This window comes from Rhinatrema bivittatum, chromosome 1, assembly GCF_901001135.1.
Source record: "Rhinatrema bivittatum chromosome 1, aRhiBiv1.1, whole genome shotgun sequence".
Lineage (NCBI taxonomy): Eukaryota > Metazoa > Chordata > Amphibia > Gymnophiona > Rhinatrematidae > Rhinatrema > Rhinatrema bivittatum.
This window is the reverse complement of record NC_042615.1, coordinates 507386376-507409230: the sequence shown is the minus strand read 5'-3', so window position 1 is coordinate 507409230 and position 22855 is coordinate 507386376. Positions and strand designations below refer to the sequence as shown.

The 22855-nt window shown below is 45.8% G+C and overlaps 1 protein-coding gene across 2 annotated transcripts in view; it reads left to right on the top strand.

Annotated features, from left to right (window-relative positions):
• Positions 1–22855, top strand: part of LOC115096433 (deleted in malignant brain tumors 1 protein-like) — a 102024-nt gene that overhangs the window by 72131 nt on the left and 7038 nt on the right. The window contains exons 11-13 of one of the 2 annotated variants that reach the window (XM_029611030.1): positions 1538–1843; positions 2477–2794; positions 3318–3449. The exons of the other annotated variant lie outside the window; for it this stretch is intronic. Coding sequence (XP_029466890.1) covers positions 1538–1843; positions 2477–2794; positions 3318–3449 — 756 coding nt within the window. The remainder of the gene's footprint in view (positions 1–1537; positions 1844–2476; positions 2795–3317; positions 3450–22855) is intronic. 2 annotated transcript variants of the gene reach the window in all.

Sequence of the window (22855 nt, the reverse complement as noted above, 5' to 3'; positions counted from 1 at the left end):
GGCACACCCTACCTCATGACTATGGCAGTTACCTGGGCTGGTAGGGGCGTTTTAGACGTGGGGCTGGCGTGCATCATGGTCCAGGTCAGCAGTGGACCGGCGCCTTGGGTGGTGCATGGCGGGGCATTCCGTACACCTCGGGGAGGGGGCCCTTACTTGGGGACAAGGCAGGGGGCCTGAATTTGATACTGCCTTGCTTGGTTTTTACAGCGAGTAGCAGAGGTGGTGGTGTAGCCTGGTCTTTGGCAAGTGCCATACCAGCTCTGGTACCGCTTTGTCTAGGGGTGTATGTATATCTACCATATAAATGGTCTTGGACCGACGTGCCGCAAATGCGCAGTAGAGAGCAGCTCTACTGCGCATGCGTGAGCACGTCGGTCCGAGGGGAGCCCAGCGGACGGCTTTCTTTGAAGTGGCGAGGAGGAGCGGCGGCGGCGGCAGGTGGTCTCTCTCTCGCGCGCGCAGGAAGAAGCGGCGGTGGCGGCACAGATACAGAAATGGGAGGTCGCCGGAAGTCTCTCTCTTGCGCGCGCCTCTTCACCGAGCCCGGTGGAGCGGCGCGCGTGCGAGAGAGAGAGATCCCCGGAGACCTCCCATTTGGCGCGCGCGCGGGAGGGAGGAGCAGTAGCGGCAGCGACGCGCGCGCTAGGGAGGGAGGAGCAGTAGCGGTGGCGACGCGCAAGGGAGGGACACCCCCCTGTCTGCCGGTTGTGATCAGCTGAAAGGGGAGGGAGGAGGAGAGAGTGAGGAGAGTGAGCTGAGGGGAGGGGGAGGGAGGAGAGAGTGAGGGGAGGGAGAGGGAGAATAGAGGGGGGAGGTGGGAGGGAGGAGAGAGTGAGGTGGGTGGGGGAGGGAGGTGAGAGGGAGGGAGAGAGTGAGGTGGGGGGAGGGAGGGAGGAGAGAGTGAGGTGAGGAGAGGGAGAATAGAGGTGGGAGGGAGGAGAGGGAGAATAGAGGGGGGAGGTGGGAGGGAGGAGAGAGTGAGGTGGGTGGAGGTGAGAGGGAGGAGAGAGTGAGGTGAGGGAGGAGAGAGTGAGGTGGGGGGAGGGAGGGAGGGAGGAGAGAGTGAGGTGAGGGGAGGAGAGGGAGAATAGAGGGGGGAGGAGAGAGTGAGGTGGGGGGGGGGGGAGAAAGTGGGAAGGAAATAGACCGAAAATTTTTTTTTAAATGAAGCCCGTTGTTACGGGCTTAACGGCTAGTATATATATATAATACAATAAAGCTGCAGCCTTTTTATTCAATATCTGTGTCTGTTATTCCATTGTATTAAAGAACGTATACATGTATGGCAGTGGGTTAATTAGAGGTGATGGGGCGGTAGGAAGTAGGAGGGACGTAACGGGACGACACTGTAGTCGCAGCTGCTAGAGTTACTAGGAAAGCTGAGCACAGAGAGAACTGTTGCATCATAGCTGCCAACTTTGTATGGATGATTATGATGATGATGATGATGATAAATTACTGGTGTGGTTCAAAAAGCACTCACATGTTAGGTGATAATATTTTGTTGAGAGCTTTTGTATCCTTTCTGTAACAGAAGAAATCAAGATGAAGCTGAGTGGCAATTGTTCTGGAGTGGTGGAGTTGTTTTATCAGAACCAGTCGGTGACAGTCTGCAACCAGTACTGGAAAGACAACATAACGTATGCCAATCTTGTCTGCAAGAACCTAAATTGTGGCCAGGCAGTAACACACATGAAAAACATGGACCTAGGATCTGGCCCAACCTCAGTGAATTTCCTGCAGAGGAATTTTCACCCATTACACCTGTGGCAGTGCCTGACCTCTGCGCCAGAGAACATCAAATGTGGGCAAAAGCAACACGCTGGCGTTATCTGCTCAGGTAGAGATCTGCAAGGGCTGACAGGGTGCAGTGATGCTTTGACACTTGAGTAGGGACTGCAGAAGAGACTCGCGCTCCAATCTGCACTGAAAAAGGAACTGACACCCATGTGCTGTTTGGTGTTTCTGAAATGTCCATCTGCTCTAACAGTACTTGCTCTGTACCTATAAAAATTGTTATGCTATTGAAGCCTTATTTCCCTAGCTCGTAGTGGCTTATATTTGGAAGAGGCATTAGCAAGCCATTGTGTGAGCTGATTGACTCATTCATCATATTATGAACCAGACAGATCCAGAATTTGTGATGTCACGTACCTCTTGCTTAACATGACTACAGAGCAGCAAGAATTTTTAAAATAATTAAAGATTTTTCAATATTTATAATTGATGCAGGATGTTATTTGTGCCTGCCCGAAATATTGTGCAATACATGAAGAGTACAAATAAGATGATTCCCTGATGAACCAGATAGGAAGGAGTCAGGAGGGAGGCCATGCATGATGGGTGCCAGTCAAGAGCTGGATAGGAAAAAGAAAGGGAATGAGGCTGTGTGAGAGGAGAGCCACAAGGAAAGGCAAGTATATTCTGACTTGAAAGCTATGCAGTGACTGGAATACTTGCTCTTCGGTCACAGACTCGGTGCAGATCAGGCTGACAGATGGGAACAGCACCTGCGATGGGAGGCTAGAGGTCCTCTACCACGGCACCTGGGGGAGTGTGTGCAGCGATGGATGGGATGAGGCGGGTGCCCATGTTGTCTGCAAGCAGCTGAAATGTGACATGGTGAACGCCACCTCACTTAACAACCTCCCCAGTAACATCAGTGGTGGGCGAGTGTGGCTGGCCAATGTGAAATGCAAGAAGAACGAGTCTTTCCTGTGGGAGTGTGAAGGGGACTGGGATCCTGGAAATGCCTGCTCAAACAAGCCACCTGCCGGCGTGATCTGCTCAAGTAAGTTTTTGCTGTTAATGATGATGAAGGGACATAAACCCCAAGGTCCATATTGAATAAGCCAGTGAGAGGGAAATTTACCCAGCTAACGTTAACCAGATGGTCAGTGGATCTTAACCTGGATAACTATTCCCCTGAATATACCCATGGAAAGTTAATTGGACAACTTTACTCTGGATAAAGTTGGCCAGGTGGCTGTAGGACAGGTGTTTATCTGACCAGGCTTAGCTGCCTAACCTTTTCCAGGGCAGCACAGATATTCAACGATATTCACTGCCCAGGCAAAGTGAAACCACTCCACTTCTTTTTACTTGGGTAAATGTTGTGCAGCTGCCCAGACAAAATTTAGCTGGGGAGCAGGGAGAAATGTCATAATCTTGGATTTTGCCTGGCTAACTCCAAAGGTTAACAGAAGAAACCCTCTGAATGCTGACCTCCTTGCGTTGTACGTGGTAAATTGTTTTTGGTTAGGTCCTACTCTCCCTTTTTTCTGTCCTAATTTTCTCTTCATTTCTTTTTTCAGAGCAGTCAATAATAGAGCCTAAGGAGCAATCCGATTTCACCATCCTCATTTCTGTCCTTGTGTCTATCTTATTGGTTGTACTGGTCATGCTGGGAATCGTAATCTGGAAGTGTTGGAGCTCTGCTAAGAAACGTAAAAAGATGTTTTCTTTCCTTTTTTTTTTTTTTTTTTTAAATTCATTATTCATCTCCTTTTAAGGGAAGGAGGAATAAGCAAGAAATAAGAGGAAGCAATAAACAGTTACCAGAACTGTTGAGGGCAACAGAGAGAGAGGCGTAGGCAAGAGAAAAGCAAGTTCAATAAATAGGAAGAAAGACAGTGTAACAAAGTCAAAGCAAGATGGGAAACCAAAACAGTAATCTGCATTAAAGCCTGCTTGTATTTGCTGTCCCAGGCTCTGCTAAAGATCCTGATGCAATTTACCAGGTAGCAGATAACTCAGGCCCAGAGGAACAGTGGCTGAAGAGAAGGGGTTCCATGGATATGCACGTGCTTTGCCTATCAGGAATGAATAACTGGCAGGCTCAGGGTTAATGATGGAAAGAAAGGATCTTGCTAGCCTAATGTCTATAGGAAGCTCCACGCAGGGACATTTAAAACTAATCGGAGAAAGTTCTTTTTCACTCAACGCACAATTAAACTCTGGAATTTGTTGCCAGAGGATGTGGTTAGTGCAGTTAGTATATCTGGGTTTAAAAAAGGATTGGATAAGTTCTTGGAGGAGAAGTCCATTACCTGCTATTAAGTTCACTTAGAGAATAGCCACTGCCATTAGCAATGGTTACATGGAATAGACTTAGTTTTTGGGTTCTTGCCAGGTTCTTATGGCCTGGATTGGCCACTGTTGGAAACAGGATGCTGGGCTTGATGGACCCTTGGTCTGACCCAGTATAGCATGTTCTTATGTTCTTATGTCAACTTCTATTTACTTTGATGTCTTGTGATTTTGGTTTTCAATTTTGGACGTTTTTTCCCATCTTTCATTTGTGTTTGATGGACGTGGGGGTTGACCTGCCGCGCCAGCCGGATACCAGGAAATCTCCCGGCGGGCCAGTGCAGCATTCCAGGCCTCCCCCCCTCCCAGGTCCCTGCTGCCAGTGCTACAAAAGATTGCGTAAGGGAACTGCTCGGTGTCCGTGCAGTGTCAGCATCCCACTCCCTCCCCTGCTGTTACGTGGGTTAAGTGGAACCTGGGTCGACCCCGCTTACCTTGAGTCTGGGAAGCACAGGAACAGAAGGTCCTACAGTCCCGGTCGGGGCTGGTGGCAAACAGAAGAATCCAATGCGTCGGTTCGGATCAAGGCAGGCAGCAAACAGAATAATCCAAGGGTCAGTCCGGGTCAAGACAGGCAGCAAACAGAATAATCCAATGAGTCAGTCCGGGTCAAGGCAGGCAGCAAACAGAGTAATCCGATGAAGGGGTCCAGGTCAGGGCAGGCAGCAGACAGAATAATCCAAGGGTCAGTCCGGGTCAAGACAGGCAGCAAACAGAATAATCCAATGAGTCAGTCCGGGTCAAGGCAGGCATCAAACAGAGTAATCCGATGAAGGAGTCCAGGTCAGGGCAGGCAGCAGACAGGAGTACCAAAACAAACCAGATCCAGGAAACAGGTAGCAGACAGGAATCCAAAAAGGCAGACCAAGGTCAGGGCAGGCAGCAGGCAGAAGAATCCACGAAGCAGTCCGGGTCAAGAACTGTAGCGACAGGCAGGGAAGTAACAAAACACTCACCAAGCGCACTGTGGCCGAAGCGAAGGGCTCAGCAGGGAGCTCCGTTTAAATCTCAATCTTTTCCCGCGCAAACCGCGGCTGGCCGGCGTCTGACGTCAGGGGGCGTGTCCACGGCGCGCTTTAGCGCGAGATTTGCCCGCGGCGTCGGTCCTGACCACGGACGTCCTCAGAAAACGTCGGGCCCGTGCAGGAGGAAGACGCGCCACCGGCGCCACGGGAACAGCGGGGACAGAGGCAGAACCCCGCCGACCCCGGAGGACAGCCCCGCTGGCACGGGAAACGGTAACAGTACCCCCCCTGCAAGGTCCCCCTCTCTGCCTCTGGGGACCGGGCTTGAGAGGGAATCGAAGGTGAAATTGCTGAAGTAATCGGGGAGCATGCACATGGCCCGCAGGTTCCCACGTGTTTTCTTCCAGACCAAAGTGTTTCCAAGAGATCAAATATTGTAACTGCCCCTTCACTTTTCTAGAATCCAGGATGTCCTGTACCTCAAATTGATCATCATTCTGAACTATGTTGGAATTGACCGTACGCTTCCTATGTGGCCAAGTCATGACAGCAGGTTTCAGTAAGGAGATATGGAAAGCATTGTGGATACATAAGGACGGAGGCAAACGTAGTCTGTAGGAGACAGAGTTTATCCGTTTCTCAATGGGGAAAGGTCCAATGAAGCGAGGAGCAAATTTCGCGGAGGGTAAACGTAGTCGCAGATTGCGAGTGCTCAACCAGACTGGATCTCCAGCCTGAAGAGGGGGAGCCATGCACCGTCCCTTATCCGCTTGAGCTTTCATCTTGGCCGCATTCCGGAGCAACAAGGCCCTAGTCTCCGTCCAAAGACTGGACATGGATTCAATAGCAGGATTGACCGCAGGACAGTTGGAGGACCCTTCAATAGGCAAAGGAAGACGAGGATGCCTACCAAACACCACGAAAAAAGGGGACTTCCCAGTGGCCTGAGATGGAAGATTGTTGTGGCACATTTCGGCCCAAACCAGAAGAGATGCCCAATTATCCTGTCTTTGATTAACGTATGCACGCAGAAAAGTCTTTAAAGATTGATTTGTCCGTTCAGTGAGTCCATTGGACTGGGGATGGTAGGCAGATGAGAAGGCAAGCTTGACCTGAAGAAGTTTGCATAAATTAGTCCAAAATGAGGCAGTAAACTGTACCCCCCTGTCTGAAACAATACTGATGGGAAGACCGTGAAAGCGGAAGATGTGTTGAATAAAAAGGCGGGCTAACTGGGAGGCAGAGGGTAGTCCAGGTAGGGGAATGAAATGCGCCATCCGGGAGAAGCGGTCTACTACTACCCAAATAACGGTATTACCCTCAGAGACTGGCAGATCCGTAATGAAATCCGTAGCCACATGAGTCAACGGGGAAGCAGGAATGGGTAGAGGTTGCAACAAACCGAAGGGTTTTCGTCGGGGAGTCTTTTGTGCTGCACAAACTGGACAGGAATCCACATACCGTTTGACATCCATCTCCCAGCGGGGCCACCAATAGTGTCTGGAGAGGAGACCCTTGGTCCGGGCAATCCCGGGATGTCCTGCTAAACGGGCATCATGAGCCCAGTGAAGGACCCGGGGGCGCAAGCGTTTAGGAACCACGGTTCTCCCCAATGGAACAGTAAAAGTGGCGGCTATCTGTACGCGAGCTGGATCTATGATATAATGAGGCGGGTCCGGAGTCTCATCCAGATCAAAACTGCAGGAGAGAGCGTCGGCCTGAACATTCTTTTGAGCCGGTCGAAAATGGAGTACAAAATCGAAACAGCTAAAGAAAAGCGCCCATCTGGCTGTCGTGGGTTCAGGCGCTGAGCCGTAGCCAGATACGCCAGATTTTTGTGATCCGTGTAGATCGTAACAGTGTGCCGAGCGCCCTCCAGAAGATGACGCCATTCCTCCAGAGCTAGCTTAATGGCTAGAAGCTCGCGATCCCCGATGGTGTAGTTCTTTTCTGCAGGGGAAAATTTCTTGGAGAAGAACGCGCAGGTCATCAAGCGGTTGTCGTCGGTTTCTTGCAGAAGAACCGCCCCGACCCCCACTGCGGAAGCATCGACCTCCAGAATGAATGATCTGGTGGAGTCGGGGCGCCGGAGGCATAAATCCTTAGTGAATTCTTGCTTGAGTTGAAGAAAAGCCTGTACTGCCGCAGCAGGCCACATATGTGTCGGAGCTCCCTTTTTGGTAAGCAGCGTGAGGGGAGCAACCAACGAAGAAAAGTTGGGAATAAACTGTCTGTAATAATTAGAAAAGCCCAAGAACCGTTGTAAGGCTTTCAAGCCCACAGGTTGAGGCCAAGTCAGAATGGCCTTCAGTTTATCGGGATCCATGGATAGTCCTTTATTGGAAATAATATATCCCAGAAATGATAACTCGGGTACATGAAAAACACATTTCTCTAATTTAGCGAACAATTTGTTGTCACGAAGACGTTGAAGCACCTGTCGAACATGAAGTAGATGTTGTTGCAAGGTATCCGAAAAAATGAGAATGTCATCTAAGTAAACAATGACATGCGAGTACAACATATCCCGAAAAATGTCATTGATCATATCCTGGAAAACGGCTGGAGCGTTACATAAGCCAAACGGCATAACCCTGTATTCGTAGTGGCTGTCATGGGTGTTAAACGCCGTCTTCCATTCATCCCCTTCGCGAATTCTTATCAGGTTGTAAGCCCCACGTAAGTCCAGTTTAGAAAAAATTTGAGCTCCTTTAATGCGATCGAATAATTCAGAAATAAGCGGAATTGGATACTTATTCTTCCTCGTGATGCTATTGAGACCTCGATAGTCGATGCAGGGTCGTAATGACCCATCCTTCTTTTTGACAAAAAAGAACCCTGCTCCAGCAGGAGATGTAGATGGTCGAATAAACCCATTAGCTAAATTTTCCTTGATGTATTTCCGTAACGCCTCGGATTCCGGCTCTGACAGTGCATAAATCCTCCCTCTGGGTGGAATCTTTTCCGGAAGAAGATCTATAGCGCAATCATACGGTCTGTGAGGTGGCAGGGTCTCAGCTCGTTGTTTACTGAAAACATCCTGGAAGTCTTGATAGGGAGCAGGAATATTAGGAGAGAGTTGTGTAGTCTGGATGGAGGTTCTGTGGATAGACGTTAAACAGTTCTGAAAGCAAAAAGGACTCCAAGAGGTGAGTTGCAATGAAGCCCAGTCCAACCGGGGTTGATGAGTCCGTAACCAGGGTAGACCTAAAATTATTTGATTGACAGAAGATGGAAGTACATATAGCTGGATGAGTTCTTGATGCAAAACTCCAGTGGTAAGTAAGATGGGTTCGGTGATGTAGCAGATTCGCATACCTACAGAATGCCCGGAGACTGAAGTAACAGAGAGGGAAATGTCTAGAGGTTTGACCGGAATCTGGTAAGACTTAACCAGTTGCTCCTGAATAAAATTACCTGCCGCTCCTGAATCAATGAACGCCTGGGCCGAATGTACTTGCTCCTTAAATGAAATGGTAACAGGAAGGAGTAGTTGTGGAGAGGAGCCAGTGGGACCCAGGGAGGCCTGTCCTACCCGTCCTAGGTCCGAGAGTTTCCCGCCTTGTTGGGACATTTATTGACGAAATGACCGGCGCCCGCACAATAGAGACAGAGATTCTTGGTTCTCCTTCTGTGACGTTCCTCCGGAGTTAGACGAACCCTATCAATCTGCATGGGTTCCTCAGTACAGCTCGAAGCTTCTGCAGCAGGTTGAACCAAAAGAGGCTGCTGAAAAGTGGGGGCTAGGCGAAAGGTCCTTCGGGAAGCAGCTCGCTCACGTGTTCTTTCCTGGAAACGCAAATCTAGTCGGATAGACAGACGAATTAATCCCTCCAAGGTTTCAGGAGGGTCTCTGCCAGCAAGCTCATCCTTAATGTTCTCTGCTAGACCTTGTCGAAAAATTGCCAACAAACTATCCTCTCCCCAAGCGAGTTCAGAGGCTAATGTCCGGAACTGGATGGCGTATTCACCCACAGATCGAGATCCTTGCCTGATGTGAAGTAATTCGTTAGCTGCTGAGTTTGAACGTCCGGGTTCGTCAAAAATAAGGCGAAATTCTTTTAAGAATCGCTCCAGGTTAGAGAGAAGGGGATCATCCCTCTCCCAAAGAGGAGAAGCCCAAGCCAGGGCGGGTCCCTCCAACAAGGAAAGAATAAAGGTAGTCCTGGTTTTGTCATTGGGAAAGGAAGTGGGCTGTAACGAGAAGTGCATTCGACACTGATTAATGAATCCTCTACACAGTGTGGCAGTGCCATTAAATCGAGGCGGAGGAGGAATCCGAATAGGTGTAGGACTTGCTGCAGTACTGGTTATAGGAATAGCCGGGGTATGGGCTAACGCATCCATTCGGGCCACCAGCCGATCTAAGACCCCTGTAACTTGGTCCAGAACCCCTTGCTGCTGTTGAATTCGGTTGGCCATCCCGGGAATTGCCTGGAGTGCGGCCAAGTCGATTGGTTCCATGGCTTTGGCCAACTGTTACGTGGGTTAAGTGGAACCTGGGTCGACCCCGCTTACCTTGAGTCTGGGAAGCACAGGAACAGAAGGTCCTACAGTCCCGGTCGGGGCTGGTGGCAAACAGAAGAATCCAATGCGTCTGTTCGGATCAAGGCAGGCAGCAAACAGAATAATCCAATGAAGGAGTCCAGGTCACGGCAGGCAGCGAACAGAATAATCCAAGGGTCAGTCCGGGTCAAGACAGGCAGCAAACAGAATAATCCAATGAGTCAGTCCGGGTCAAGGCAGGCAGCAAACAGAATATCCGATGAATCAGTCCGGGTCAAGGCAGGCAGCAAACAGAGTAATCCGATGAAGGGGTCCAGGTCAGGGCAGGCAGCAGACAGAATAATCCAAGGGTCAGTCCGGGTCAAGACAGGCAGCAAACAGAATAATCCAATGAGTCAGTCCGGGTCAAGGCAGGCATCAAACAGAATATCCGATGAATCAGTCCGGGTCAAGGCAGGCAGCAAACAGAGTAATCCGATGAAGGAGTACCTCATTCATAAGATTCTGGAAGACAGCTGGGGCATTACATAAGCCGAAAGGCATTACCAAATACTCGTAATGTCCGTCTCGAGTGTTGAACGCTGTCTTCCACTCGTCCCCCGGACGAATACGAACCAGGTTGTATGCCCCACGCAGATCCAGTTTTGTAAAGACCTTGGCCCCTTGTAATCTATCGAGCAATTCCGGGATCAGAGGCAAGGGATATCGATCCTTTCTTGTGATGGAATTTAAGCCTTGATAGTCTATGCATGGCCTGAGGGAGCCATCCTTTTTGGCTACAAAAAAGAAGCCCGCTCCTGCAGGAGAGTGTGAAGGGCGAATGAAGCCCTTAGCAAGGTTTTCCGTAATGTAATCTGACATTGCGTGGGTTTCTGGTAGTGAAAGAGGGTAGACCCTACCCCGTGGAGGAGTGGAGCCTGGAAGTAGATCAATGGCACAATCGAAGGGCCAATGGCACGGGAGGAGCTCTGCCTTTTGCTTAGAGAACACGTCAGAGAATTCCTGGTATGGCAGAGGAAGCTCCAGAGCTGAGTAAGAGAGCAGCACCTCGGGCCTTGGAAGGGGATCCAGGCAGTTCTGGATGCAATAAGAACTCCACTGAGCAATTTGGAGAGTATCCCAATGGATCACAGGGGCGTGCTGTTGCAACCAAGGGAGTCCCAAGACCACAGGATGTATTGACTTTTCGAGTAGCAAGAAAGAGATTGTTTCGGTATGAAGTGTGCCAGTTCGCAAGGTGAGTGGCAATGTGGTTTCGGAAATGTAACCAGGTAGAGGGGTTCTCCGGATGGACGTGACTCGTAACGGAGGGACTCGGCGCTTCGTAGGAAGTCCCAGTTGACGTACTAGTTCCTCCAGGATAAAATTCCCACCGGCTCCGGAATCAATAAAGGCTAGAGTCCGGAGTACTCTAAGGTGATAGGAACCGTACATTGAGGAGCAGCATTAATACAGCCTAGGGGAATCTCCTCCTTTCTCCCTAGACTCGACCATTTCCCGGTCTCTCAGGACATTGAGCCAAGAAATGGCCCTTGGTACCGCAATACAAGCAGAGCCCCTGGGTGCGGCGTCGCCTCTTTTCTTCCTCGGTCAAAGGCGTCCGGCCGAGCTGCATGGGCTCTTCTGAGGAGTTGCTAGCAGCCGACTGTATCTTGTGAGGTGCGGTTAGAGATCGAGAGAAGGAGGGTGCCAGCGAAACCGGCCGACGAAGAACTTGGCCCTCCTTAGCCCGTTGTTGCAGACGTCGGTCAATCTTCCCTGCCAAATCTATTACCTCGTTCAGGGTGGACGGAACATCCCGGGCCATCAATTTGTCCTTAATATGACCTGCGAGTCCCTCCAGGAAAATACCTCGCAAGCAGTCATCCTGCCACCCGAGTTCCATAGCCAAGGTGCGGAATTCTATGGCGTAGTCCGCCAGAGAACGGGACCCTTGTCTTAGCTGCAGGATCTCCGTGGTAGCAGTAGTCACACGGGCTGGTTCATCAAAAGTCTGTTTGAAATGAGCCACAAAATCCTGCAGGTAATAACCAATTTCCTTTTGGAGGAAGGTAAATCCCACCTGACTTGAAGCCACATAGGACTCTGCTCCATTTCTTCCACAGGGACAAGTTGTCGGGTTTATTGGTTCAGACCCTGAAAATGCTTGGAATATTCGGGAGTGGACCTATGGGTGTGCAGAAGAAGGCTCCCATCCTGGTCACCTTATGTAAGGCGTCCAGCTTTTTTCCACTCCTGGAACCAGTCTAGGAGTTGATTGACCTTGCGTGGAATACCCCAAAAGCAAATTTTAAAGGGGGGGTGATCATTGGTGAGCCTGTATCCCCTAGATCCTGAAGCAAGAGAGCAGTTACGATTCCCGATTGTTGATGCCCTGGTGTAGACTGTCACCAAGCGACCACCATCCTGGTCGAAGGAGAAGAAGCTCTGATGGATGCCCAGGATAGAATGATTAAGGCTAACCTCAAGCAGGTATCTTAGGCAATGGCAATGAATTTGCAAATAGCTTCTTGCTGCTGTATAGTGGGTAGAGCAGGCTTGTGTCTCACCCAGGAGAGGGAAGCGATAGCAAGCTTGCATTAGAAACAGGAGCCACACTTATAGGTAATGCGGGCTGTGACTTGGTGCGTATGGCTGCTAGAGGAATAGCTTCTGTTATAGCGGCAAGATACCTTCTGTGGCTGAGGAACTGGTAACCAGATACGATTTCTAAATCAAAATTGACCAAGTTATCCTTTAAGGATTCTTTCTTGTTCGGAAATGAATTGCAGAAGATGGCAAATCGATGGGTAGATTCCAAGATGCTGGACAAGAGAGCAGCTTTGCGCTCTTTTGGGGCAAGAGGCCACTCCAGGGATTCCCATTGTTTTTGCCATAACTGTGGATCGACAAATCAGAAATCTCATTCCTTCAGAAGATTTCAGTCCTTTCAGCCGAAGAAACCAAATTTTCCCAAACTGCAGGAAAATAAGGGGCGATATCCTATCTATTTTGTCATATCCAAGAAGGAAGACCCATCCTGGATCTGAAAAGGGCACCAGCATTTCTGCCGTCATTTCTATGTTTCTATGTTTCTATGGAGGAGGTTGCTGCTGCCGCTAGTTTGGGGGGGGGGGGGAAGGGAGTGAGTGAATGAGCAAGCATATGTGTTTGAGATCTCTGTGTGTGTGTGTGTGTGAGTGAGACAGCATGTTTGTGAATGATTGAGAGCCTGTATATGTGAAAGAGAATATGTGTGTGATTGAGAACCTGTGTTGGGGAGATAGCATGAATGTAAGTGTAATGTATTTGTGATTGAAAACCTGTTTGTGTGAAAGAGTATGTGTGTGTGATTGAGATTCTTTGTGTGTGAGAGAGATCATGTGTATGTATGATTAAGAGCCTGTGTGTATAAGTAAGAGAGAGGCGTAACTTGTGTGTCTGTGTGTGATTGAGAGCTGGTTTAGGTGAGGGAGCATGTGAGTATGTGATTGAGAGCCTGTGTGTAAATGAGAGAAAGAGAGAAAGCATGTGTGTAAGCATGTCAATGAGAGTCTGTGTGTGAGAGAAAAAGACAGCATGTATGTGTGTGATTGAAAGCCTGTGTGTGTAAGCGTGAAAAGACAGAGACAGTATGTGTGTAAATGTGTAATTAAGAGCCTATATAAATGAGAGAGAAAAAGCATGTGTATATGTGAGCGATTGAGAACCAGTGTGAGAGAGAGAGGAGAAAGTTGCAAGCAAACCATCCCTCCTCCTGCTAATTCAAAACAATCTCAGGGCACCTGGATATCAAACGTTCCCAGGTATGCAGAGCAAACCATTTTTTGAATCCTTATTATTTTTCATTATTGGAATCATTTTGAAATATTTTATTGGTATCTAGAAATATTTTATAAGAGTTTTTAATTATTGGATATATTCCATTCATCAGCTGTTTTGAAATAATCTGTTCTTTTTGTTAGTATGGTTTTGCTGCTATTGATTTTATATTTCTTGATTTATTTTATAAGGACTGGTAATGTTTCTTTTTTTTTCCTTTGTTACACTGCATACAGAGACTCTGGCTTGTTGCGGTTTCCAATTCAGTTTTGTCTGCATGCTTCTAGTTATGCGTTTTGGTCTCTTTATTCTTTGTTAGGTGAGGGTCAGCACATGTGATTCACATGAGGTTTTCTTCTGGTGTGTAGTTTCTGTGTAGGGTTCTATAGTTGCCTGGCTTGTTCCATTTTCCTAACAGGAGGTAAATTGGTGTCTTAAGGCCTGGTGTAATATTCTCAGTGTTGCCTGTTTAAGTACTGGAAATTGGTGCTGTTTTGGTGTGGGATGTTTACTATTTATGCAATTTCTGTTCAGACAGAATACGTATCTTTCCCTTGTGTCATTCTTAACAATAAAAATAATACTGGGCCTTTTATTTTTTATTTCCGCTATGAATTGTAATGAGCAGTATGTCACACATGTGAGCGTGGTCTGTCAGGTGTGTCACGATGGGGAAAAGGTTGAGAACCACTGCTCTAATGGAATGTGCAGAGTAACATCTACAGATGATAGCCTCTCATGTTGATGGGACAGACAATGTGAGGGCCACTTTCTCAGCAAACATGCCTTAGACCCAAGAGAGTGGGAGCTGGCAGACAGCGCCTTTCAACTCATAGTCTCTCGATGGGGTCTGCTATATCTGGATCTGATGGCAAATTGCAACAACGTCAAGGTGCAATGGTTCTACAGTCGCAGAAAGGACCCATGGACATTGGAAGCGAGATGCTGTTTGTATTCCCTCCTTAGCCGATGATCGGCAGGATAATACAGAGGATTGTGAGTCATCCCAAAACTGTACTTCTGATGACCCTGGATGGGCCACAGAGATCATGGTATGTGTACTCCAAAGTTTACTGATAGACAGTACTATGAGGCTGCCAGTCAAGAAGGATCTTCTATGACAGGGGCCAATCCTGCACAATTCTGTCTTATGGTTTGGCCCTTAAGAGGGCTTGACTGCTGAGGCATGGTTATTTTCTGGCAGTGGTGTCCACACAACTCTGAGCTAGGAAGCTTTCTACATCTCTGGCTTATACCAGGATTTGAAGAGTGTTCGAAAGTTGGTGTAGCATGAGAGATTGTCAGAGTGGAAATTCCACTAATTCTGGTGTTTCTGCAGGAAGGATTAATTAAGGGTCTGGCCTTAAACACCTTGAAGGTTCAGGTTGCAGCACTGGCATGTTATAAAGATCGTATTAATGGTAGACCTTTGTCCTCCCATCTAGATGATTCTCAATTTTTGAAGGAAGTCAAACATCTACATCCTCCTTTGCATCAGCCTGTGCCACTTTGGAACCTCAACCTGGTATTGAGATTTTTGGAGGGTCCCACCTTTTGGCTGCTGCATGATCTCCCCTTGCAACTGCTTACCATGCAAATGTTTTTTCTAGTTCCTACCTGTTGGCAAGGTGCATTTTTGAGCTGCAAGTTCTTTCTTGCCATGAGCCTATTTTGCAGATAACTCCGGGGGCGGTGCAGTTTAGGACTGTACCTTTCTTTATGCCGACGGTGGTGTCGGAGTTCCATTTGAATCAGTCTATTACCCTGCTGGTGCTGGACAGGGCAGAAATGAGTAGGAATACCTGTCGTTACATGCCTTAGATGTGAACTGACATCTATTACGGTCCCTGAGGGTCCCTGCTCCTTGCGGAAGACTGTTCAGCTGTTTTTTCTCCATGATGAAAGAGGACAAGGAGAACTGGCATCACGGGCTACAGTGGCCCATTGGGCTAAAGAGGTTATCACAGCAGTCTATGTGGATGCAGTAGTACCATTACCTGGGCATGTTAGGTTGCATTCTAATAACGCGCAAGCAGTCTCATGGCTGGAAATTCAATTGTTGTCTCCTGAGATTTGCCGGGCTGCAACGTGGTCCCCCTTACATACTTTCTCCAAGCATTACTACTTTGATGTTAAAGTTCAAGAGGATATGACCTTCGCAAAGGCAGTGTTGATGGGAGTATAGGCAGCCTCCCAACCATTTTAGGAGTAACTTTGGTACATCCCACCAGTGTGGCTTGGCTTGCCTGAGTGCAAGGGAAAGTGAACTTACTTCTTACCTGATAAGGAAGGCAGGCCAATCCACAGTCCTGCCCTGGGCTGCCTACTTGTGTTTTTATTTTCAGTTTGTCCTTTCTTTCAGGGACGATGCAGTTTGAAGGACTGGTAAGTGTAGTTAATATTTTTTTTACTGACTTCAGAACTTCTGAGTTGGCTGGAAGTAATGAGTTGTTGGTTGTTAATAGTCATAGTTCAAGTGTAATTGGTTGTCCAAAGTTTGCTTTTCTAGAAATACTGGCAGGTTGATGTTGAGGCAGGGCTATATGTCAGTGATATCAGTGACCAGTTGTCTCAGTCTTCATATGTTGGTAGGAGTGCATAACTCATTGATGTGGATTGGCCTGCCTGCCTTAGAGGAACGGAAATTATCAAGTAAGAAGTAATTTCACCATTTCAGACATTTCTGTGTGGAGGAGTAGCCTAGTGGTTAGAGCAGCAGGCTGTAAATCAGGGAAACCAGAGTTCCACTGCCAATCATTGTGACCTTGGGCAAGTCACTTTACCCTCCATTTCCTCAGGTACAAACTTAGAGTGTGAGAACAGGGAAATACCCATAGTACCTGAATGTAATCTGCTTTGAAGTGCAGAAAAGAAAAAATGTATTATACAAAATCACAGCTTTTTAACCTGAAACAAGCAGGCCAGCCACACAATTTCCAGGTGAGATATCCCCCAGCTTAGACATCTCAAACCTCAATTTTTCCCACAAATCTTGCAATGCAACATAAAACAGGTGCACCAGATTTAAAAGGGATTATAAACTCTTCCTTTTCAAATACATCTACGTGCCATATAATTGCTTTAAAATCAGTCTCATCACATTCACCCAACAGGTTAGACCAAAGACACTACACATATGAAAAACGACAAAATCCAATTGCTCCAAGGGTCTGCAGCCTCAATAAGTCATTTTCTCCCAACAGTCAAAAATGCACCCTGTGGGGTCTATGCCAACTGCTCATCTACACATCTCTGTAGCTCTCATAAAGGAAATCATATTAATTGCCTCTGGTGTATATTTATTGCAATCTATGAATCCAAGTAGCAAAGCCTTCAAAAATGGCTAATCATAAGGCAACTACAGAAACAAAATGACTTACATAATAATTCTTTTTTTTTTAATTGTTTATTTTCAAAAGTTTTTACAATTTTACACAAGAATACACTTGTATTGGAAAAGTTGTACTAGAATTATAAGAAAATAGAGGGGGCAGAAAATAGAAGCCTTTAGAAAAGAAATCTCATATTTAAATAATATAAGATGGTTACGCCGAGTAGCCGAACTTATATCTATGCCGATATCCCGGTGGAACTTACATGGGGATGCACAATGAGGAAGGCTTTGAGCTGTTCAGGTTCAAAGAATACATAATTATTATTTAAATATCTTGTACAATATTTGCATGGAGATCTTATAACGAATCTAGCTCCCAGTTGGAGTACTTCAGTACGCATGGCAAGGAAACTTTTTCTATGCATTTATGTTGTTTCAATTACATTCGGATACATCCAAATCTGCCGGCCATAAAAGGGAATTTGGTGATTTACAAGAAATAATTTCAGTACATTATTACGGTCAGACAGAAATGCAAACAATATCAGAAGTGTTCTTCTATGAGTAATTTCCATTTCTTGCGACAACTCTAAAATCTGAGAAATATCCAACGTTGAAGTCTGTCTATCCATTTCTCCTTCCCCCAATCCTGCCTGTTGGAGGTAATAAGCCTTAGTAATTGGTGGCATTGCTTGCGAAGGAATTTTCAAAATTTGCAGAGTATATTGCTTAATTAACTCCAAAGGTGAAATCAGATTACTAACAAGAAAAGGTAAAACCCTGAGATTGTGAGACCTCAGAGCATTCTCAACAGTCTCTATTCTCCTGTTACATGATAAATCAGACTGAATCAGCTTCAATTGAATTTTGTCCATATCAGAAACCTTTTTTTCCAGCTTTTCCACTTTATCTTTAAAAGTAGCATCAGGTTAGCATTTATCACAGTCTGATTTTTTGTTTCTATAGTTGTTTGTGTTAAGAAGGTTATAGAAGACTCTGGATTTTAACACTGACCAAATCCCTTCTAAAGATATCTTCTGAGGATTAACCATTTGCTTCAAAGTCCCAGCCTCTATTTGTACCCCTTCCGCTTCCACCTTCGTTCCTGGACTCACTCCCAAACCTTGTGCTGATATAAAAGTCACCAGTCGTTGTTCCTCTTGCATGGAAGCCATTCCCAGTTCAGAAACTATGGCTGAAAATGCTTGTGGTTCTCTCCGGAGACCCACATTATTCTCCAAGATTTTCCTCCATTGCTCTGGCATTGCCTCACCCTGTAGGAACCCAGGGAGATTCCTGCCGTTGCCGGCAGCGTGGAGAGCTCCTCCATCTGGCTGGGATGAGCTGGCCTACTCGGAGATCCAGGCTCAGAGTGGTGTCAGGGGGGACGGCGCACGCTCCAGCACCGTCCCTCCAACTTACATAATAATTCTAACTGCCCCCATGGCATTTACCAGAACAATTTCTGATTCTTATGGATTATTGAGTTATTGCTGTTCAAAGCTTATGTATCAGTGTGAAATTATCCATAAAGTGTTAGTATAAATAAAGCACTACAGATTGCAAAATGCCATAATTATCTTCAAGATGACATACTCATTGAGCAAAGTGAAAAATGGACAAGAAACAAAAATCATAAACATTGAGCAATTTTGTACTCTTATAATGCTCTTCACCACTAACTCCCTCACATCTACAGAGTATTCCAGTAGGTAAAATAAGATGAAAATAAAAAATCTCTCAATAGCACTAAGTATCATTTAGATTGCTTCTCCATATGCTGTGAGCTTGCAACAATCAAAAATAAAAAGGAAACCAAAAAAAGCAAAATATAGCAAAGTTAAAGCATAATTCAGAAGTGAAAATTAAAAAATTTCAGATTAAGCGCAAAACATCCAGACACCTCAATGTAGACTAATAACTAGACTGCAGTTCATAGAGTTCAAGATGATAATTTATAGCATGTTTGAAATCTTTGCAACTCATTGATGATATTCTTCATAAATGATCTACAAAACTTATAGTTATCACTTATTACTGCTAGTCAAAAAGGTATTGAAATAGCCAGAATATTATCACATTTATTAGCATAAAGGAAAATTGGTTCTTACCTGCTAATTTTTATTCCTGGATTACTACAGATCAGTCCAGGCTCCTGGGCTTTTGTCTCCCTGCCAGCAGATAGAGACAAAGAAAAGATATACTGACACTGCTACTTAACCTAGAGTGTCACCTGCTGAACCCTCAGTATGACCTGTACCCAAGCCAAGATTAGAACAACCATAGCAATAACTGAGACTCTCAACCCCTCTCAACGAGCAGAAGGGAGGCAAAGCCTCTATGGATAACTCGTTCCAACAACATTAAGCAGTAGCTCATGCAACCAAACAAACTGCCATGACAAACAGGCTTTAATGAACAGGCGAGCTCTGGACTGATCTGTGATATTCCAGGAATAAAAATTAGCAGATAAGAACCAGTTTTCCTTTCCTGTTCATCCCCTAGATCAGTCGAGACTCCTGGGATGTACCCAAACTCCATTATATTGGGCAGGAATGTGATAGCCCTATTCGCAATACACTCTCTCCAAGCCCTCTCAGAGTCCAGATCCCGGACATCCAGCTGATAATGTCTGGAGAAAGTGTGTAACAACTTCCAAGTAGCTGCCCAACATATATATTGTGAAAAAACCAGCTGACACTTGGCCTATGAGGTTGCCTGCGACCAAGTCAAGTGAGCCCTTAGACCCTCTGACACCGGATGGTCTTTATAAATATTTACCAAGCTAATCGCGTCCTTCAGCTATCTTGCAATAGTAGCCTTGGATGCCCTGCACCTCTTTCTTGGCACATTCCAAAGCACAAAAATATGATCTGATTGCCAGAAATTATTAATCACCTAGAGATACCTTAACCACCCTGCCGCACATCCAACACGCAAAGTTTCTTCGCATGCGGCACAGACTAATCCAAATTCGGAAAGGCAGAAAGTTCCACTGTTTGACTAAGATGAAAGGCCGAAACAACTTTCGGCAGAAATGAAGGTACCGTTCACAAGGTCACCCCATTCTCCATAAACTGAAGAAAGAGATCTCTACAAGACAATACTTGAAGCTCTGAAATTCTTCTGGCCGAACAAATCGTCACCAAAAAAAAAACCACTTTCAGGTTTACGCCTGAATATAGATAAATCAGAAACATTTGCCTTTCCAGACTCAGTGCATGTGCTGTGATATGGACGATTTCCATTAAAATGGATGACAGGACCTATTTGGTATTTAGGCTTGAAAATCTCTCCTAATTTAGAAAAGCTGTATGAGCTTAATGTGTCTCACCTCTTGGCCCATACTAAGCAAAATTTTCAGGTTTGGCAAAATCTACCTTTGTCATTGGTATGGAGGATTAATCTTTACCAAATGGTGGTATTCCCTAAATGGCTCTATATCCTTCAAAACCTTCCACTTCGTTTACTTACAAGAGACTTGAGGGCTTTGGATCGTTTGTTATTAGCCTTTATTTGGAGAGGCAAGAAGGCTTGCATCTCTCTATTATGTGTGAAGAAGGACTGGGTTGATGGAGGTCTGGGGTTACTGGACATGGAATTCTACACTCTGGCATGTCTTTTGTGACTTCTTCAGGACTGGCTGTATGATAAATCCATTTGTTAATTTGATGGGGGAGAGGGCACTAACAAGTCCCTGAGATTTGTGATATGTCCTACATGCACCTTATGGAAACTTCCAAGAGAATGGTCTAAGTCTTTATTGATATCCCCCTCTAAAGTGGGCTTGGTCCTCTTTAGTAAAGATATTTAAGAGATCCCCTCTTTACTCTCAATTTTTACCTATACAGGGAAATTTGGATTTTCCTCCTGATAGTTATACTTTTGATTTTCAGAGATGGCAGGCTAGTAGTATAACTCAAGAGCAGCATGTCATGGGTGGTGAGCACACAGTTATGTAATTTCAAGATCTGAAGCAACAATATGCACTAAACGACACAAATCTTTTCTTATGTTCAACTGAAACATTATATTTCCTCACTACTGGGTGGGTACTTGGATTTTGCTTTTTTGGATTCCTTGGATGATCTTTTTAAACCGGAATTAGTGAGGAAGCTGTCATTCTCCAGGATCCATAAAGGGTTAAACAAACTGGAGCCCAGATTTGGTTTTGGGATTTTGCTGAAGGAAGAAGATGGAAGGAAGAAAGTGGATTTATAATTTTGGAAGCAACTGTGAGATTTTTTCAAACATATTAAGGAACTCTGCTCCAATGTGTATATTAGGGAGTTACAATATACATTTTTGAGGAGAGCATACATTTCTCAAGCATTGGCATTTAAGGTAAGGATTACTACCACAGATCGGTGTATGCATTGTGGTGTTGAGGAAGGTATGCTTTCGCATACTTTTTGGATCTGCTTACAGATCCAACTTTTGTGGATGGATATATCAACTTATGTATCAGCAGTTGTAGGCTATGATATCCCGAATACCCTGGAAGCTTTGTTGTTTGAACAATTTCTCCTTTTTCTTTTCAAGTCTCTGGGGGATAGACTGTTACCCCAAAAAACCTGTGTTATAGGAAAAAGAACTATCTCTCTAAATTGGAGAGGAGAGAATAAGCCTTTTTGGCAATGGCAAAACCTGTTGCATGACATGATGCAAATGGAAAAATCTGTTAAAGGAGAAGTATATCCAAACCCTGAGGATCATTTATGATGCATACCAGTTTGGAGACAGAGACTAGCTATAATGTCTTCTCCCTAGATAGGTATTTCTATCCCTATGGGAGGCCCACCTAGTAACTCGAGGTGAGGTTTAGGTATTAGTGTAGGGGGTTGGGGGCCACTTTGACATTCAACGTGGTTGTATGCAGGAAATATAACACATCTAGCATGTATCACAAAGTGTGAAAATGTTATCACAATTTGTGCTAACTTAGCTCTTCACATAGGTATTATTGCAATAAACTGTCTATTTGCATAAAACACACCCCTTTTGCTATCGCATGCAATACTTATCGCATTTTGATAAATCCAGGCCCCTGTCGCTTAAGGCCAGAAGTCTGGTTTTAAATAGTGGCCCTTAATCTGATATTCTGAGAATAACTGAAGGGAATCTCTCGGGTGTTTCAGAGGATTTCATTGTTCCGGGTAGGGGTTATGGGAGGGGGAAGCTGGGGGTCATATGCTCTGGGATTACAGTTTTAATTTCAAGTGTAAAAATGCTTTTCAGGTATCCTTTTAACTGGAGAGGACAGGATGTACTAATTGCTGAATGACAAATTTATTGATATCTTTGTGGGAGAGGATGGGGGACAGGGTTATTCTTGAATAATTGTTAAAAGTAATTTTGCGACTACCTTCCAGGTACATAAGAAAAACTTTACTGGGAGGATCTGTTTGTAAATGTTTATTGCTGTTAATAAAAGGTTGAAACATAGCCCTCCCCCCTCCACTTTCAAGGTTAAATCCTTTAGAATCGTTTGCAGTAACTCGAACGGAGCCTCAAACAACCTTCATCACCAAATTAAGATTCTATGAGGGGACACGTTCCACATTGGGGGCCTCAAGTGTTTTGCTTCTTGAAAATGAATCACTGCCAGATGTGAGGCTAGGGACACTCCTTGCACCTTACCCCGAAAACAGCCTAAAGCCGCCACCTGTACCCGAAATTATAGGCTAGATCCTTCACTAGACCATTTTGTAAAAAGATCAAGGTATGGGAAATTGTAGTCCCAGTAGACTGCATACCCTGTTCAACACACCAAGCTTCAAAAATCCTCCACAGCCTAAAATAAGCTAAGGATGTGGATGGCTGTCTGGCCTGCAGTAAGGTGGCAATGACATCTTCAGAATACCCCTTCTATCTCAAGCAGTTCCTCCTGAAAATGAAGCTGCAAGACAGAAACGATCCACCTGATCTGCAAAAATGGGACCCTGGCACAACTATCTCGGAAGGTGGCCGAACCTTAACGGAACATCTACCACCAAATTTACTAGATCTGTGAACCTCGGCTGACATGGCCATTCCGAAGCCATAAGAATCACTTTGCCCGGGTGTTTCTCTATGCACCATAGCACCCTGCCTAGCAATAGCCATGAGGGAAAGACATAAAGAAGAAGCCCCGGTATCCATAGTAGCACCAGAGCAT